At 37.4% G+C, this 20,005-nt stretch overlaps 1 protein-coding gene across 1 annotated transcript; it reads left to right on the top strand.

The window, feature by feature from the left end:
* Positions 1-1,143: 1,143 nt before the first annotated feature.
* On the top strand, positions 1,144-18,450 carry lrig2 (leucine-rich repeats and immunoglobulin-like domains 2). The gene is made up of 18 exons (XM_026167065.1): positions 1,144-1,844; positions 2,198-2,272; positions 2,627-2,761; positions 3,132-3,275; positions 4,528-4,671; positions 4,855-4,998; positions 5,248-5,391; positions 8,376-8,456; positions 8,836-8,907; positions 9,082-9,150; positions 10,550-10,713; positions 11,074-11,385; positions 11,740-12,021; positions 12,509-12,949; positions 13,107-13,259; positions 13,677-13,817; positions 14,269-14,532; positions 15,375-18,450. Exons 1-18 carry the CDS (start codon positions 1,657-1,659, stop codon positions 15,605-15,607), a joined length of 3,186 nt encoding a protein of 1,061 aa, XP_026022850.1. The 5' UTR covers positions 1,144-1,656; the 3' UTR covers positions 15,608-18,450.
* The last annotated feature ends 1,555 nt before the right edge of the window (positions 18,451-20,005 follow it).

Below are 20,005 nucleotides of genomic sequence, written 5' to 3' on the forward strand. Positions count from 1 at the left end.
GATAAAGCCCACTTTATTATATTCTATTCTATTCTATTCTAATTGTCAAGTGTCAAATTCTATATTTAATGAATTTGTTAATTGAAATGTTATATAGCAGTTGATATAAAGATTGAAAACAAGGGAAAATTTACATACATAGGTTTCCAGTTTGCCATAATTTTGAATAAAATATACTCAGAATGCAACAGAAACATTTAGCAAATTTGCCCAAGTATGATGCTTATCTGTGTGCATAAAGTAAAGCACTGAAGTTCACATTAAATTCTGAGCTAACCACATCCCCCACCCCACCCATTCAGTGTTTATTTATTCTAGAGGGAAGTATTCTAACACAATGGATAACACTAGAAATCACAGTTAATCTATTTAAAAATAAAGTATTAAGTTAAGATCACACAGTCCAAATCTTTTTATATACATAAACAATTAAAAATATCAATGAGTGCATTTAGGCAACCAAACAACTTTCATATATCATCAATTATAACGATAGATTATATATTCACAAATCACACTGGTGCTGCTTTTTGTCTTTGTAGTGGAGTATAAATATGTAAAGCAGTCATTGTAGGATCATAATAATCAGTTTAATGCTTTTAGAAATTATAGATTCTTTTTTTTTTAACTTTTTTTTACTGCACACTCTTTGTTATTTCTTTTATTGTGTATTCTTATTTTACTTCATTTTCTGATTTGTATTTTTATATTGTTATTGCTACTACTTACTCCCTCTACTCACAGATAGGCCTTTATATATATATATATATATATATATATATATATATATATATATATATATATATATATATATATATATATATAAAAGCAAAATTTAAATATGCTCTTTACTTGTGGCTATAAGGTAAGGTAACTTTATTTATACCTAAAGGCAAGGTAAATTTGCTTTACAGAAAAATGTGTTTGAAACTGTGAAAATGCGAACAAATCAAAACAAAACATTTTCCTAAATCAAAAAGTAGATTTTACCACTAACAACCGCGAGGATCTGGAATACTATTTCATACTTCAATAGTTCTTAAAAACTTTTTTCCTGCAAACAGTGTCGGACAAAAACACGATCCAATCAAAACGACGCAAATGGTTGACAAGCAAAATCACGGACCAATAGAATAACTGTAAACATGCTGTAGAGGGGCGGGATTAGGGTATCCTGTGTCATCAACTCACGGGGCTTTGTTGTTCTTTCGGGATGGAAAGACGGGACAAAATTTCTTTAATTCTTTGTAAACAGTCTGAGTTAAACGCCCGTAACATTTCATTTGGATCAGTATAATCAAAAGCGGTTATCGTACGGATTTGAACTGATCTCTTCTGGTGAAAAGTGGCGTGTTTGTGGGACCAACTCAGTTCAGCGGTGAGCTAGCTAACCTCTCCGGGAGGGTGTCCTGGCTGGAGCGGAAGGAATTCCAGCCACTGAAAGAAGAGCAGAAATCTCTGCTGGGATGCCCCGCTTAAGTTGGAAAAAACTGCATTTTACGATTCCACCTGGAATCGTGACGATATAAATCTTAAATATGTGCTTGCTTGAATGGTCGTAAACTACAAAAACAACTCTGTGGTTTTATAAGTGTTAAGTTAACGTGCCAGTTCTAGCTAGCCACGTAGCTAACTCTCAGTGGGAAGGCATTTAAAATGGCGGAAGGCTGGCCCATTCCTTCGGCCCTTATCTTCATGCTGCTAAGTTTGGGTGCCTGGGCCAGTGAGACTTGTCCTGCTCCTTGCTCGTGTTATAAAACAGAGGATGAGGTTCATATTCTGGACTGCAACAGAAGAAGGCTGTCGATGGCTCCAGTGGAAGTCCCAGATGGGATAACCCAAGTGTAAGTACACATCTGGATGAACATAACTGAAGTTAGCAGAGCTAGTCCTTTACTGAACCGCTGCACTGATTGGTTGCTCAATAAAAGATTGGATAGTAATATAGAGATACAACCAATTTGAATACATTTTAACCACTTAACCAACACCTTTGAGTATTTTAAGGATAGGTAAGATTATTTTTGGAAATATACTCGTTGTTTGTAACTTTTGTTTTGTCATGAAGAAAAGTGTGATATATAAACCTCTGCTCACAGTTTATAAGGGACATCAGAGTAAATTTGTTTAAAATCTCAGTTATGTATGGCTATTTGACTGATGCAACTTTTTCATTTTTGTTTAAATTTGATTTCAGTACTTTGAATCACAATGAGCTGACTGTTTTTCCCTATCTTGGCGATGTCTCCTCAAACATCACAGGACTTTCTTTGTAAGTACAAAATCCTCTTCAGGGTTTGTTTTCAGTTATGTTTTTTTTGGTCTTTTCTATCAGCACTCAAACTAATTATTAAAATATTCCTTGAATTCTTCTGCACATTTAAACACTTTGTAAAAAAAATATTTGTACAGTATTTAATGTTGGCTGAATTTTTATGCTTTGTTGGATGTTAGATTAAAACATATTTATACAAAAACAGTGGAAGACACCACCAGAGTCAGTCTTTTGTTATTTCCCCCCCCCCATTCTTTCACCATGTTAATAATATTTTAATTAGACTAAGAATGCTTTAGTAAGCATTGACATCATTAAAACTAATACCTTTTTATATTTGATATATTTCAGAGTCCACAATCGGATCACTGAGCTGTCAATGCTTCACCTACAACCATATGTTTCCCTGGAGACACTGGACCTTACATCCAATTCCATCTCTGAGCTCAAAGTTGGATCCTTTCCATCTATGCAGCTGAAATATCTGTAAGTCAAAGTCATCTTTATTATCAGTACTAGGACAGTGTGTGAGACATGCAGTGTTAAAATATGGTTTAACTCTACATTGACTTGCTTGTATGACCGTGAATAAGTTTGCAATTGGAAACATTCTGTGTAATACAACAGTAAGAAGATATTCATAGTATTGGAGGAAACACATTAGAGCAAAGCGTCACATGCTCTTACGAGAGTACTGAAAACACCTTGTTTTGTTCAGTTTGGCCTAGAAAGCATTTTATTGCAAAGCAACCATTTTTGTAAATATTTACTTCACACAGTATGCGTAACTACAAAGGAAGAATGATTCCTTCTGCTAAATTTGGTAGTAATGTTTTTTCTTTTTTTTATCTCATAGTAATTTAAGCAACAACAAGATCAGCGTCCTGGAGCCTGGCTGCTTTGAAAACATCTCCAGCTCCCTGTTGGTGCTGAGGCTGAACAGGAACAGATTGACTGTGCTTCCATCCAAAGTCTTCAAACTTCCACAACTTCAGTTCCTGTAAGTATAATAAAATGCTGTAACATTATCACTCAATTGGTGAATTTTAATTTATATAACAGATGCTCTTATTTTACTCAGTTTTGCGCAGTTTTACAGTTAGGTTTGTAAGTTATTGGACATTGAAACTTTAAAAAGAAAGATTGCTTCTGTACACAACCGTGGATTTTCAAGTTAAACAATTAAGACAGAATTGAAGCTTTAACACACATCGTGCCCTATTTACAGAGGATAAAAAATAATTGGACCGTTGCCTGACAGTTCCATGGGCAGGTTTGGCCTTCTTCCTCATTATTTAATGACAAATTAAGCTGATAGAAAGATAGAATTGTTTCCAAGAGTGTAACTTGCATTTGGCTGCTTTTCCCAGAAAATCTAAATATGAAGTCCAAAGAGATATTGATGCAAGTAACGGGGGGGTGGAAAAACCACAATAAACCAATTTGAGAAAAAGAGCCAAAATTTTATGCTTGGCCAAATCGACGATCTGGTACATTCTTTAAATGAAGGAATGAACCATTCAGCTCCAAAAGACCTAAAGGCTTGGATGACCACAAAAGTGAGTGATTACACAGTTCTTCCCTTGGTTACATAAAACTCTTTTACAACATCTAGCGTAGTAAAGCGCAATCTTGAGGGGATAGGTGTTTCATTGCTAATGCCTACAGTTAATAGATGCCTTTATGGATGTGAATACATCATGTCAGTCACCTGTTCTGAAACTAACAGAGCATACCTTTCAGTTACTGAACACAAAACCTAATTTAGAAAGACCCAGACACAAGTAGCAACTGAATGCAGCTGCAGCAAACATTTGGCAGAACATCTTAAAGTTCGAAACACAGCATTTGGTGGTGTTTGTGCATTTCAGATTTCAGGCAGTCTTTGTCTGCAAATTGTTTTCAACAAAGCAGTAAAAACAATCCTTATGTAAAATTATGTTAGTTTGTCCAATTATTTCTAAGCCTCTGAAAAAGCCACACTACGTATAAAAATGGCCATAAATCTTAAACAGTTAATGCAAAACATTTCTAAAACTTTTGTAATTAAAAGCCTGCAAGTCTTGAATCATATCTTGATTTGTATAATTTTTAAAACCACTGGATTTAAAATCGAGCAATGTGGTGTTGTACAGAGGCAAAATTCCAAAAACCTATGGATCCAAATGTTCCTATTCGAGAAGCTCTGTTGTGTGAGTTTGTTTATGTATAAAAACACTTGGTTAAAGAAAATGGATTCTTTGTGTTTGTAGTGAACTGAAGCGGAACAAGATCAAAATTGTTGACAGCCTTACATTCAAGGGGATGGACTCCTTGAAATCACTGAAGATGCAGAGGAATGGCATCACTAAGCTCATGGATGGAGCCTTTTTTGGACTGAACAACATTGAAGAATTGTGAGTGCAATCTTTTGGACTTTGGCAATATATTTAGCAAAAAATGTGCAGCACCTATGAAAAAATCTTGCTGAAAAAAAATCTTCCATAAAATGTTCTCACCTATGGTTCCCCCTGCAGATATGTTAAAGCAATAAATTGATTTAATACAGTTATTTTTGTCAATAATGTCGCCCCCCCCAGGGAGCTAGAGCACAACAACCTAACAGAGGTTAACAAAGGTTGGCTGTATGGCTTGCGCATGCTGCGTATCCTGCGGGTCAGCCAGAATGCTGTTGGCATCATTGGACCAGACGCCTGGGAGTTTTGCCAAAAGCTTGAGGAACTGTGAGTCTGTTTGCTTCGTTGCTACAATCCCAATGTAGCTAAGAGTACTTGGAGCAGTTACTGTTATCTTGCTGCACTGTGTTTGTCTGGGCTGGTTCAGTGAGGTCTAGCTTCTACCTAATGCACCATATATGGTGTTTTTGTGAAAACAGCTCATTTCATCCTTAAATGTGGACTAATATTACCATACAGAACATAGGGAAATTGTTTTTAGTTAATGTTTGTCATATTTGTGGTTTCTTTGAACAGAGACTTGTCTGGCAATCATCTGACTAGACTTGAGGAGACAGCTTTTAAAGGTTTAGATTTCCTGGAGAGCCTGAACCTGGGAGAAAACTCTATCAGCCATTTGGGAGAGGGAGTGTTCAGTGGCCTGTCAAGTCTGCGCACCCTGTAAGTGCAATGCCCGAATCTGTCTGCAGTATGTGTTTATTATTTGTGGTTAGAAGTTTAATGAATCTCTGTAAACGAATTAACTCAAGTCCTGTTGGCTCTGCATTCTCATTGAAGGCTTCTTGCAAAAGTAGGTCTGCACTTGTTTCTTTCTACATTTGTAGTTTTAGTTTTTTGTTCTTGAATTCTTTCCAAGTAGTTCAGAGAAAACTGTAGAAAGTACCACTATTTCAAGTCCCCATCTTATTGTAGTGCCATGCAAATCTTTTGTTGTCAATGGTGTACATTTAGATTTAGATTAAACCACTCTGTGTGTGTTTTCCATAGATGTATGTTTTTCCGGCTTTGTGTTCTTTGTCCTGAAATTTACTTACACACAATTGTGATTCTTTTTTTTTTCTTCTTCTTTTTTTAATTAGTTAAAATGTGAAAAATCTACGTGAGGTGTGTGCATCTCCACCCAGATAGTAAAAGTTTCAGGTTTACAGTGTTTTTGTCAGTAGCCTCTCAACATTCATGTTGGAGAGGCTTCACTGTCAGAAGCACTTGTTGGTTGATCTAGACCACATGTTGGCAACCTTCAATATCAAAAGGGCCATATTAGGCCCTTCCACCAAACAATGGGAGAAAAAGAGCTGCGCATGGGGCTGATGGGGTATTGAGGGGGACTAATGTAATTGGGAGAAGATAAATAAGTACATATAGTGTATGTATTAATAGGGTTGGGGTTAGCTCTAATCCTAAACTGCAGCTTTTCAAAGAGTATCTTTTGGGGTTGGACAGTGAAGTGACTGGAGAAAAAGGTAGCAGGAAAGATTTTGGTATGAAGATGGTTAGCAGCAGGGAGATTCTCCTTGGTCTCATCTGTTGTTGTATCATGATGTTCTGATATTGAGTCAGGCAATTTCATCTTCACCACTTTAATGTAAAGGCTGGGCAAGGTTACTGTACTGGAATTCCTGGATAGCACCACTGTTTTGACTGCCGTTAAAGTAGGGCTGCTCAATTAATCGAATTTTAATCACGATTACGATCTGGGCTTTCAATGATCATTAAAAATGACTGAGCCGATTATTAGCCCCTCCCTCATTTATCCGCGACACCTTATAAACCGGTCCGTGGCGCAAAAAAGGTTGGAGACCGCTGATTAAGAGGACCCGAGGGAAGCTTGGAAAGCTAAGCAGAAGTTATTTGGAGAGGAGAGTGACTGCCGTTGGTTGAAAAGAGAGGTAAAAAAAAAAACTTCATTGGTTTTGCACACTATTTTATATTATTTTTTAAAGTCATTGTTAACCCTTTAAAGCCGGTCAGAGCAGCACGCTCCGTTTTGTGTAACTATTTTTAAATCCCTGTAGAACCTGAACCGTGTAAGCTAGCTCAATAATTTGTTTTGCATATGAAACCGGAGGAGTTGTACTTACATCTGATGCCATCAGCTTGTCCTCGGTCACGGTTTCCTTCCACATAAAGCTTTGCAAAAATTGCATAAAAAGTGCTTGCAGCAACAAAAACATAATATTCGAGAAACACTCTTTGCCGATCCGATCAGCTGTTTGTAACACTTCCCACAGTGAAACAGATGTCAGCGCGAACTATCGCATGTCCGCCATTTCCTGGCCGAAACCGGAAGTGACATCATTTTCGCGGAAATGTAGTTTTTTTTACTTGTAGGCCTTAAAAGCCTATACTGGTCATGTTTGACTTTTCTGAATAGTTTCTGGGATGCTTAGAACTCGAATTGCACTGCTGGAAATAGTTTATTTTGATGCACCTGCTGTTTTCTTTGCAAATTTGCATCATAGGATTGTTTTTTCGTTTTTCCTGCAGTATATAAAAATTGCTGTATCTCCAAAATAAAACTATGAAGACACTCAAAATAAATTTCCTGTTGTTGTAAACTATTTTTTGCAACTTTTTTGTATTTAAAGTTTTGAGGGATAAACCTCTTAAATTTCTCCAAGTAGAAATATATGTAAAAAAAACCAAAAACGATTTTCAATTTTTTTGTAGTTTATTGCACTTTTTTGCAATTAATGTAATTAATGGACTTAATGCATACATATTATTAAAATATGGGCTATAACAGTTGCATAGCAACTTGAAATGCTCCCACAAATGGCACTACAACATGTAAAAAAATAATATAAGCTCTGGCGGACTTGGTTCTATAGTAGGTCTTAAAGGGTTAAATAAATATCGTCAAATAATCGAGATTTCAATTTCAGTGAAAATAATCGTGATTATCATTTTTGCCATAATTGAGCAGCCCCTACTTGCTTTACAAGTGGATTATTTGACACAGTCTAACACGGTTGTTGTTGTTGTTGTTGCTGCTGATCTCGAGCTAGGACATGTTAATGAGAGTTTTTCGGGTTTGTTTGTTTGTTTGCTTGTTTGTTTTAAAGTAAGGGCAGTATTTTAGGTTTAAAACCAAAGCTATTAAAATTCTGATTAGCAAAATATCAGCCCAATTAATCGAGTATATCTTCTTCATCCACAGTTTATCTGTGAGAAAGTTATGAACTCATTATTTGCTGCACAGAGCTCTCTTTAAGCCAGTGAACTACAATGACAAAGGGGTTGCATTTGGGATTTTGACCATCTCGGGATCTTTCATGGGAGAGGGGAACTGGTGAGTGCAGAACTTCTTTCAGAGGTAGCCAGGCATGAGGAAAGAGAAACAAAAGAGCCCATGACCCATCCTGTAAACACAAGGCCTCCCTGGACTTGCAGTGGACCCATGAACTGTCTCAGTGCTAAACAGAGCCAATTATTTCCCCTCATCACAGCGGCAGGAGCAGCAAGCTGTGACATAGTGTGGAAGTATGGTGTCTCAGATTGTTAGTCTTCTAACGAAGAGTCACTGCTGCTGGCAACCCCAGTGGTGGTAATGTGTGCTCTTTGTTCTTTGCAGGAGAAGCCTTTAGATGTTCAGCCTGTGTGTACTGTGTTTAATATCTAATATGAGTCTCTTTGCTTTTCAGAGATATCCGTAATAATGAAATCTCCTGGGCCATTGAAGACTCCATTGGTGTATTTGATGGCATGAAGAAGCTAAACACTCTGTGAGGGCATGATATGAATTTTAAAAATTGTATTTTTATATATAGTATGCAAGTTTGTAAAATGTTTTTGTATTTAGAGAAATAGAGCTGGTTTATGTTAAGATACTTTACAGTGCATCAAACAAATGGCTGCACAAATTTTCAGAAAGGTTAAATTATATTGTAATGTTTAATATACTACAGATCTGTTTTTAACACATTTGATTTATTTAGTTCTCCAATTTATTTCAATTTGCAGTGTAATTTGTTTCAGATGTTATAGCAGCCTTCACAAAAGCTGCTGGAGCAGTGACTTGTTTTTGTAATAAAGGATGGCCTAGGAGCAGGCTAGTTTGAACTGTTCACTTGGCCTCGTGTGAAATATCTTTATTTTTTCCAGAATCCTACAACAGAACAAAATCAAATCCATCACAAAGAAAGCGTTTGAAGGCCTGGAAGAGCTCGAGCACTTGTGAGTAAAGCCCTTATCTAATACTTTTTAGCCATGCAGTCATTTTGATATCTATTATTAAATGTTTAAACATAGCAGAAAGGTTTATTGTCCTGTTGTTGCGTTACACTTCTGACAAAAATGTCAATTTGATCAAACTGGTGTGTTTAATCCATATTTGTGTCCCATCTTTAGGGACCTCAGCAAGAATGGTATCATGTCGATACACCCAGAGGCGATGTCTCATATGAAGCTGAAAGTGTTGTAAGTAAAACAAAACCAAACACAGAAATATCCTACAGCTCTCATGCGCATGTATTAGCTGGTATTTTCCTGTGTTAATGTTTGTTAGACTGATTTATTGTTATTGACCTCATTAAAAAGGAATTACAATGATTAAGAAACACTGCAGGGGCAGTGATTTACATTTTAAATTGGCGTCACTGAAGCTTTTAAACAGGGAGTCATTGTTGATCCACCATAGCAATTTTAATTTTGTTGCCCCATTTAAAATCTTTATTTATTTATTTATTTATTTGGTTGGTGAAATTTAAGGCTAAATATATTTACTGGGTTTATATCTCCAAAAGTTGATTCTGTTCATCCGGACGTAGCGTTTTGTGGGAGAAACGTTTCGTCACTCATCCAAGTGACTTCTTCAGTCTCAGCTGACTGCAGCGTGTTTTGGGGTTTAAAAGCCACAGAGACCCGGTGTTTAGAAAAAATGCGTCTCAACTGCTCCGATACTCCTGACACATACGTCCAGATGAACAGAATCAACTTTTGGAGATTTACTTTCCTGGATGATTGAGAATGCATCAAGATACTGGGTTTATACTTTTTATTTATTTATTTTTTTTATTCGCAGTTGGCCAAGCAAAGACTTCTGATTTAGTTTTTGAGTTGCAGCAGCCTTTACTTAGTTGGGACAGCTGTCTCCTGTGTGCGAGGAAAGGGAGCGGAAATGCAAAGTCTCTCACTGTTTTGAGCTTTTGATCAACCCATCTTAGGAGTGTCTCTCAAGCAGTGGCTGGCTAAATGCCCCAGCTGCTGTCAAACTGACAGTACTCATATCCTCTTGTTAGTAATTAGTGTGCTACCTTAATAGAATTTAACAGTATCTGCTTTGCAAGCGGATAAAGTGGCTTGGTTTGATAACTTGACTAGAAGAAGATGGCAGCATTCCTCTAATTAAAATGTATTTTTGTACAAAAAAAATAGAGCGCAGTTCTGGAGGCTTTTTATAGCCTTGAATCCAATTTCATGCCACAATTTCGATCCTTTTGCCATGGTCCAGCTGACAGGTTGACTAAAAGGCTTTATAAACAGATTTAGATGTTCACCAATAACAATTCCCTGTGTGTTTCACAGGAATATAGCTTTATTTGGAAGCTATATAAGCTTTATTTAGATATCTGTAAATGGCTCACTTTAAATTATTTAAGATTAAATCTTCTTTTCAAGTTAGTATGTGGAGGTTTCTTTTCTAAAAGAATAAATTCTATTAACTCTCTGAAGAGTGAGTTCAGATGAATCCCTGAAATCCCAGATTAATTTTCCCTTTATTTCCAGTGGTTCAATCTCATACTTCATTAGTAGAATCATTCCGTCTTATATTACTATGAGTCATCTCATGTTTCCCAAATTACTCCTCTATTCTCAGTGTCCTGAACACAAGCAACCTGCTGTGTGACTGTCACATGCAGTGGCTGGGTCCTTGGTTGACAGACAGCCAGTTCCAGCAGTCTGTCCCTGCTATCTGTGCCCATCCTGTGAATCTGCTCGGTCGCAATGTCCTGTCCATCAGCCCGGAAGAGTTTGTTTGTGGTCAGTCTTTTTTTCTTGTTTTAATTATTCCCAGCCTGCCATTATAGATTCTGTTGAATAAGCACAAAACATATAAAACAATGTTTATTGGTATATGGAAGAAAAGACTAAAATTAATATTTATTTTGGATGTTTTGAGAGTGTCCAGCGGATTATTTCACTTAAAAAGATCCAAAATACGTGAAAAGTTGTTTTGTTTTTTTAACTTGTCATTTTTTGAAAAGCTGTATTTGTTTTTTTGTTTTTTGATACTGTGTTGCATTCTGGTGGAGCTTAAAATCTTATATATATATTTCAGTTAGAAAAATGTTTCTTTTATTTCCTTTGTTTTTATTTTCCCAAACACATGTGCCTACACAGATGATTTCCCCAAGCCTCAGATCACAACTCACCCAGAGACATCTGTTGCACTGCGGGGAAACAATGTGACTCTGAGCTGCATTGCGTCCAGCAGCAGTGATTCACCAATGACCACAGCCTGGCGGAAGGATGGGGAGGTGCTGTATGATGCAGAAGTGGAAAATTATGCCCGGTACCAAGAGGGAGAGCTGATCTATACCACTGTGCTTCACCTCCTCAATGTGAACTTCACCGATGAGGGGCGTTACCAGTGTGTGGTCTCCAATCACTTTGGTTCCAATTACTCCAACAGGGCCAAGCTTACTGTCAATGGTGAGGATGTGTTATCTCTTTAAATGAACGTGATCAGTGATTGCCAGTTCTTTTTTGGTTTGTTTGTTTTTTGGGAGGTTTTTGCGTCTTGTTCACTTACCCTGTTTAGGCTTTGGGTTGCTGGTTTTGCCAATTCACTGCAATATATCTGCATGAAGTTGATACTTGTATATAGTTTATTTGTTAAGTAGTATTGCTACCCATTTGACAGTACAGTAACTGGGGAAAAAATTAAATAAGAGAGAGGTACCCTAAGGTTTTATCTCGTTTTCATACATATATGGTATATATCAGTATTTGTTTCTGTCTGTACCATTGTATTCCACCCTTGACTTTCTATTTTCTGTCTTTCAGAGATGCCTTCCTTTCTTAAGACCCCCATGGATCTGACAATCCGGACCGGGACTACGGCCAGGCTGGAGTGTGCTGCTGAAGGCCATCCATCACCACAGATTGCTTGGCAGAAAGATGGAGGCACTGACTTCCCTGCTGCCCGAGAGCGCAGGATGCATGTGATGCCTGACGATGACGTCTTTTTCATTGCTAAAGTGAAAACAGAAGACATGGGAGTGTATAGCTGTACCGCTCAGAATGCTGCTGGCAGCCTGTCGGCAAATGCTACTCTGACTGTTCTGGGTGAGTCAGCCATCTGATTAACTGAGTTTTTTTTTGTTTGTTTTTTTATCTACTGGGGTCATTTCAGATAACTCACTACTCCAATTGGCCGCTCATTTATGTCTGTTGCTCATTACAAGCTCTTGTTTATGTGTTGCCGCCCTGCCAGTTTTAACTAATGGTGACGTAAAAGCAAAAATTCCACATGGCCTTGTTATAACACGACCATGTGGAATATTTAAAGGAGACTGCCTGGCGCATATCCGAAATCAAATATAGTATTATATTTCTTAATTAATGTACTTGCAAAATGTGACTTGAGCTACTTGCAGGAGTATATAATGACTGACTGTCCAATTGGCGGAGTTTGTGATTAATCATTAAATATTAGTGCTGGAGAAAAATTGTTTAAAAAATAGCACACATCCATCTAAACTGGCCACGGATGACTTAAATCAAAAATGAGTTCATCCTCTTCTTTTTTTTTTTTTTCCCTTTTCCTCTGCAGAAACCCCATCCTTCATGCGGCCACTGGAAGACAGAACAGTGGCCCGGGGTGAAACTGCTGTGCTTCAGTGTATAGCTGGAGGCAGCCCTGCTCCTCGTCTCAACTGGACCAAAGATGATGGGCCTTTGGTCCTAACAGAGCGCCACTTCTTTGCTGCAGCCAATCAACTTCTTATCATTGTTGATGCTGGTCCAGCTGATGCTGGGAAATACACCTGCATCATGTCTAATACTTTGGGTACAGAGCGTGGCCACATATACCTGAGCGTCTCGCCATCACCAAATTGCGATACAGGCACAGTGTATGACCAGGATGCCTGGACCACTGTGGGCATCGTGGTGATTGTGGTGGTGTGCTGTGTGGTTGGTACTTCGTTGGTCTGGGTCATTGTAATCTATCACATGCGTAGGAAAAGTGAGGACTACAGTATTACCAACACAGGTAAGTAGTTTGGACACACAGCCATCTGTCCTGTAACATAAATGTGCCTTATTGAAAGCTTTATCCAGAAAAGATGGCTGCTTGTAAACTGAAATGTTTCCGTGGACACTTTGTTTTGAAGTCATGACATAGAACTGAAAATATGTTTCCGTTACAGATGAGATGAATTTGCCAGCAGATATTCCCAGCTACCTATCCTCTCAGGGTACTTTGTCTGAGCCTCAGGAGGGTTACAGTAATTCTGAGGCTGGGAGCCACCAGCAGCTCATGCCTCCCCTCTCTAATGGATATGTCCATAAGGGCACGGACGGTGGGTTACCTGCCCTTTGAGTTTGAAACAGAAAACAATAGTTCCCTTCTGCATCTACAAACCAAACTAGATATTTCAGTAGTATCCTGTCAGTATTTATGAAGGATTTTTCTTGTGCTTTAATGTAAACTTTAAGTGACATGAACCATTTCTTTTTAGTGGTCTGTTGAAAATTAGTCAGCAGTCTAGTTTAAAGTCTGAGGGTATGTCAACATTGTGATCACAAGACTGCAGAGTCTTGTAAACAAGTCAGTGCTGAGATGACAAAAACAGAAACTTCCCATTTTATAATGTACCTTTTAAGGGTTCGGTTGTTCGGGAAATTCCAGTGTCTCTTAGGTTCCTATTCCTTCATTTATGTTTTGGATCAGCTCCCCGCTGAAATAAAACTGTAACTAATTATCATGTTGCTCCCAGGTGTGTGTTATGGAGACACAGGCAGTGAGGTGGAAACTGAAGGGAACAGCATGCTGCACTGCAGGGTTGGCTCGCTGTTTACTGGCCGTAGCAGTTTCCACCCCGGGGAGCCTCGTGAGGGACTAGCTGGAGTCCCCCCAGGTGAGTGTCATTAACACAAGTGTTTGGGCTTGCTGCCTCACCAGCAACGGCCTTGGCTATAGGTATTATATTTCTGCACTGACTCTTAAAGCAATTAATTGATTTAACAAATTTGTGTTCTGTAGTTATTGTTTTAATGCCATCAACAGCTAAGCCAACCAACCAAAATATTGAAATACAGCTAAACCTAAATATACATAATCTTTAAATGTGTACTGGTTTGTATGCAGACTGTTTTAAAATGTAAAATTCTGTTCCAGGTCTTGTCTATAAAAAACAAAAAGAACTTCAGAGTTCTTTTCAAACTGTGGAACCATATAATCCACCTTTCATAATAGTTTTGCATAAAATGTATGGTCATAGTAGTTTTGAGAAGAATCTTAAGTACACAGATTATTGTATGGTATGACACCAGTCATGTGCTTATGTAATATTTGTTCTTTGTTGCCAGGCGGTGCAGGTCCTCTAGTCATTTGCTCTGACTGCTATGACAATGCCAACATCTACTCTCGCACGCGGGAATACTGTCCCTATGCTTATCTGGGGGAGGATGATCCACTGGACAAGACTGTGCCAGGTCTGAAGGAGAACCTCAGTGAGCATGCCCAGCATGAGGACGCAGCTCTGAATAGCCTCACTAGCAATCAGGACTCTTCTGTCTTTTTCACCTCACATGATAAAAGACTAAGCAGCCACACTCCTCCAGAGCACTATGGTGAGAGTTGTAAACAAAAATTTCAGTTCTACTTTTTAAATCAATATGTTTACATCCTAAGTTTATTGCAAACTACCAAGCCCTTCCCACTGAGGCAAAATTTTGAAACTTTCCACTCTGACATCTAGTACCTTCTTCAGTGTTAACAACATATTATTTGTAGGCTCAAGGTTGAATTTTGCAGACATCTTTTTACACATAATGAACATTTCGGACATCAGTTCACAGTTCAATAAATTTGAGATTTTCCAGTGAACAGGTAAAAAAAATACTGGAACACATCTGAGTTGAGTTTGTAAATGTGGCATCTCATCATTAAAACTGCATGATTCTGAAAGTTATAAGCTAAAACTGATTGTGGAAAAAGTTACTTTGTGAAAGCATAACAACATCTAACTACACATTTAGTAATATGAATATAATATTTGAAAATAAAAAGCCTCGGGCCTTGGGTACTAACAATGAAGGTCGAGGTCAAATGCTTAGCCAACCAAGGTACCAAGGCCCAGTATTTTGTTTTGAAGTTTGAAGACGATTCATAAAAATTGGGCAATATAAAGTTTTTACTGATTTTTCACATTTGGTGTAACCTTGACGTTGAAATCTTGATAATGTTATTGGTATTTAAAATCACACAAAACCTGAAATTATATTTTGAAAACCCTTGATGCTAGATTTCTAAAAAAACAAAATAACAGAAGCGATTAAATACTTCCTTCGGGGGAGAATGATTTTAAATTCTTCTTGAACTTAACAGTTCTTTAAGGTAAGACAAGCCAATGCAAATAGCACTGAATGGCACTATTGTTGTAAACAGCTATTGTTGTTGAATGTCTTTGCAGATTCACTTAGCAGGTCTTTCTGGAGAGAAGCAGAAAATCTATCTTCGAAGCCACCGCCTGGAGCATCCCAGATCCCAGTGACTGTACATAGGACGCCTCCTCTGACCTCTGCAACTGATGGAGCAGTAGAACAGAGTGAAGCAGAAGTGGGCTATTCACCCAGTCAATGCAACCAAGACCACAGAAGTGCCTCTAATAGGACTAACCCTCAGGAGCATCCAGCTCCCACATAGGGTTTTTCATTCTGGCCACATTCTGCCTCTGACACTTTGTTGCTGCAACCCCCCCATCTCACATTCACCCTTCACCCACTACCTCCAAAAAGACTCCTCATATTCTGCCAAAGATGCTCTCTTGTATGTTTACATTCCCCTTTAATCAAGAGGACATACTAGTGTGCTCCAGTGTGGAAAGACTTGCCACATCAGACCGGATATGTGGACAGGTGATTAAAGTGACCTCCTTTCTGACATCTCCACCTCTGCAAGACCTCTTTCCTCCCAGAGCCTCCACTCTCCTTTGTTCTCACCCAAGAGAAAACTATGAATGTATGCTTTAAGAGCCATGTCAGATGCTGCCATGAGAGAACACAGAGACACGGTCGAGTCCTCACAAGCTCTCGTCTGGCCCTGGTACTGTGAGACTAACATATGCTGTGCCAGTTGATGTCATGCTGGCAGTTTTGTCTCATTATTCCTGGTACAGACACCTGTTGGAGCAGCCTAGATGACTTGAGAAGAAGTCGCTAGAATACTGCCTCTCAAGCGGGAAAAATGGGGGTTAAAGAGGGGACAGTGGTAGTTCCCTGACCAGCAGTTTTTGATGGATAATATTGGAAAGACCCTTGAAGGCATACCTACATTCCCACAGCCATCCTGACTGACTCAAACTATGCTATGGTATCCATTTATGCAAATCCCAGAGACATGACATCAAAATATGGTGTATATTATGAATATATATGGATATATCATATATTATCAAAACTTAGTTTTTTTTCTTTATGTCAAACGCAGTTGATAATTCCATATTTTATGTCTTCGTAATGATGAGCAGTTTGAGGACAAAGGGTACAGTTGTTATTTTGGTGTGTTTGTTTTTATTTTGTTTTTTTGCACATGAGACAATCACAGTTTTGCTGTCGACCACTTTCAGTTATTGTCTAATGGATGGCCTTTTAAACAAGCATTCTCAGTAGCCTTGATCATGTGACATGATATTTTTCATGCTTTTTTTTGTTTGTTTAAATACAGTATGCACTGATTTGTTTTTCCTTTTCTCCTATGTTAACAGGCACTTAATTTAATGGTGGCAAAATTAATTATGCAGTGTGCATGACTTTTTTTTTTTTTTTTTTTAACAAGTCGATTTATCATCATAGTTTATTCTCTCAAAGCTATTGTTCCTTCTATGAATATTATGTAACCCTAGGTTTCCACTTAGGACTGTGAACATGAGAATGTAATGTATTATTTTATACATGTATGTATGTGTACATAATACTAGTTATTAAATTCAATGTTCTAATAATCCATTTGCTGACAGGTTTGACGGATGAGCTGCAGTAGCTTTGAAAACATTAAGCTTATTTGTTTTAGGTTTCTGTTGTCCCACAGCTATTCTCAAAATCTTATGTTCCTTCAAGTAGCAAGATAACATTTTTCTTGATAATGGGGTGTTATTTTCTTAGAATTGAAAGACGGCACTCCCAACAGCTGCCTGGCCTCAGCAAGCTGTGCTCTTTCCAAATAAGAGCTATTGTTATTCTTTAGGTTTGCAAGCAAAAATGCCCCCGTTAAAAGAATGTCCTGTCCCATCAGTTTTGATCTAATGAGTTGTTCTTAAAGTCTTCTAGATTATTGCACTTTGAAGTTGTTCATCTATGATTGTTTCTGAGTGGTATTTACTCAGTATTATTCGAAAATTACACTTAGCTGCCAGTGTATTAGATAAACCTAGCAAAAATGAACTCATTCAAATAGTGTTATTTTGCCGTTTGCGTACCATTTTAATGAATTTAAAGTGTTTTTATTTAAATTTTATTAGCAACTGACTCAACTGTGCAGTCATTTTGTTGGGTGTAGTTAAATGTGTTTGTGCTCTATACCAATGTGAATAGAAACATTGCTTGTATACAGTCAAATTGACTTCTCCATAATGATTATACAGTTGAGTAAATACCTTACCAAAGTTTTCTTTTTTTTTTTTTTAAACCGAACAAGTCTAATGAATAAGGATTATCCTAACTGCATGAGTTTTTAGTTAGGTGCTCTAAATAAACTGGCAGCTGAGTGTATGTCATGTTCATATTTTTCTAGACCTTTTTTTTTTTTTTGCATATAGTTGACCAACACACGTTTGAGAAATGGAGTATTCAAAGGTACTGAGTCGAGGCACAGAAAAAAATCACAAAGTAAAAAGTTCATCTACCATGCGCATTGTAATGTAGCTTGATGCTGTGTCTTCCATGTAATGTCAGAATATCTAATTTATGTGTCATCAGTAACTTCTCAAAAATGCATTGATTAATATTTTCCAAGAACTTCACCTCCTTGCTGGTACGTGCAGACATGAATTGTATTTTGTTTCCACTTTCTTCTACCTGCACGTTCCTATAAATTCCTTTGAATAACATCAACTGTTATTGGCATCAACTTTCCCGGCCCCTCTGTATTTTTTCTATTTTTTCCACATTTCTTTTTTTCGGTGGTGGCACATTTGTGTGTCGATGTTCCCAGACCGTTGGTCAAAGTCAATTTCATGCCCCTCTTAAGCGATACAAAAATTTAAATGAAAACTCACTGCGATAAGTTATCCTAATGAAGCTACATATCTGGGAGGCCGAAATCAATTCAGTGTTCAATACTTTTCACCAACGCAGCCTAAAATAATGTGCATTTGTTTTGTTTTCCGAAATGCCCTTTATGACTTTATACCAAAGTTTAGCAGTAACTGCTCTGGCAATATCCAATGCTGCTTTTTGTTTTTTACCTTGTTTCCTGTACATTCTGTAAAGCATGTCTAAAAAGCCTTTTTGTTACATAGCCATTATTCAAACATTAAACGTGAATTCTGATCATGTCTTTTGAATCTTTGTCTCCCTCTTTACTTAAAGTGGATTTTCTTTCTTAAGCTGTTGTTAAACATTTTCCAAAAAATCTTCGGATGCTCTCTGAAATGTAAATAAAAGCAACACACTGATTTGCACATCCCTTAAACTGCATCTTCAATTTAATGCAACATCTCAAATGTAGTGTTGATTTTGGAGGAATTCTTTCATATGTTAGCAGATTGGACAAATTGGTCCATAACTTACTGACAATTTTTGATGTGAAACAAAAGAACCCTGGGATTTTGCCTTGTACATAAATAATAATGAAGACGGAAAGAGTCAGGATCAGTCTGTACAAAAAAATCATACATTCATACTGAATGGCTGTGACTTTAGAACACTAAAGTGGGACTGCATTAAATCACACTTTTAATAACAAAGACCACTACACAGGCTCAGGAACAAATTCAAATGGAACATCACATGATGACAAAATTTCATTTAAATGACTTTGTACATGGCATGGCTGTTAATGCCAGGCGGACTGGTCTGAGTATAAGTAGAAACTACAGATCCACTAAGATTTTCCTGCACAAACACGTGGTACTCGCAAGGTGTGTGTCAGTGAGCATGAATACCCAAAAGTTATTTACAGAGACCCAGGTTAAAGTGCTACCTTTATGGAAGTCTAATCAACTACATTTTCTCAACTGCCATGGTGATGCTACCACGGCCGAATTAGAATAACCAATTAAAAGTAAATGCAGAAACATTTTGACCAAGGCAAAACAAACAAGCAAGCAGAGAACGCAAAATCAACAGAGAAATGCACTACCCAAATCCCTCCCAGGTCACTTTCTCCTGGAGTATGATACTGTGGATGAACGATAACAGTGATAATGTTAGCTGCTACTCCTTCATGCCATCTTGTACGACAAGGCAGTTGATTTTATTCAATTTTGCTTTTTATCAGTTCATATTTCAAAAGCCATCTGTGTGGATATGTGAGTGCAATAGTGCACATGGCATAGGCAACTTTCACATTTGTGAAGGCACCACTAATGCTAGACTGTAAGGATTTCTTTTTATTGTTCATATATTCATACTTGAATTGCACCATAGGTTGCCCTCCATATGATCCCATCCTTTTCAGGAAAGATTGCTTATTTTAGCAAGATAATATCAAAGCACTTTCAGCACCTTTACAGTGGCATAGCTCAGGTTTTAAATTGATGGACTATGAAAGGAAAAATAAAACAAAGAACCGTTAAGTAGCTGAAATCCTATATAAATTAATAATAAAGGGAAAATGATTCAAAATGTAACTGCCATGGCAACTAATAATACTAATAAACTAATCAAATAATACTATAAATGAAAAATAAATAAAATGAAAAATAAATAACTTCAACTTCATTTTTTTTTTTACATAGTCTGTGAGAGGAGATGATTATTTTTTTTATCTACATTTAATATAGTGTTCAGGACTCTTTTGGAAATGGTTTATGTGAATTCATAATAATATGTGACATTGATTGTGATTTTTTTTTTTTATCTGACCCCATCAATTTAATTTTCA

This window comes from Astatotilapia calliptera, chromosome 5 (assembly GCF_900246225.1).
Source record: "Astatotilapia calliptera chromosome 5, fAstCal1.2, whole genome shotgun sequence".
NCBI classification, from domain to species: Eukaryota; Metazoa; Chordata; class Actinopteri; order Cichliformes; family Cichlidae; genus Astatotilapia; species Astatotilapia calliptera.

Excerpts from the sequence above, each read along its gene's own strand:
- lrig2 (XM_026167065.1), top strand. The coding sequence starts at position 1,657 with ATGGCGGAAGGCTGGCCCATTCCTTCGGCCCTTATCTTCATGCTGCTA. Across the intron at positions 8,457-8,835 it reads ATGAAGAAGCTAAACACTCT|AATCCTACAACAGAACAAAA; the intron begins GTGAGGGCATGA and ends TATTTTTTCCAG. Across the intron at positions 12,950-13,106 it reads CTACAGTATTACCAACACAG|ATGAGATGAATTTGCCAGCA; the intron begins GTAAGTAGTTTG and ends TTTCCGTTACAG.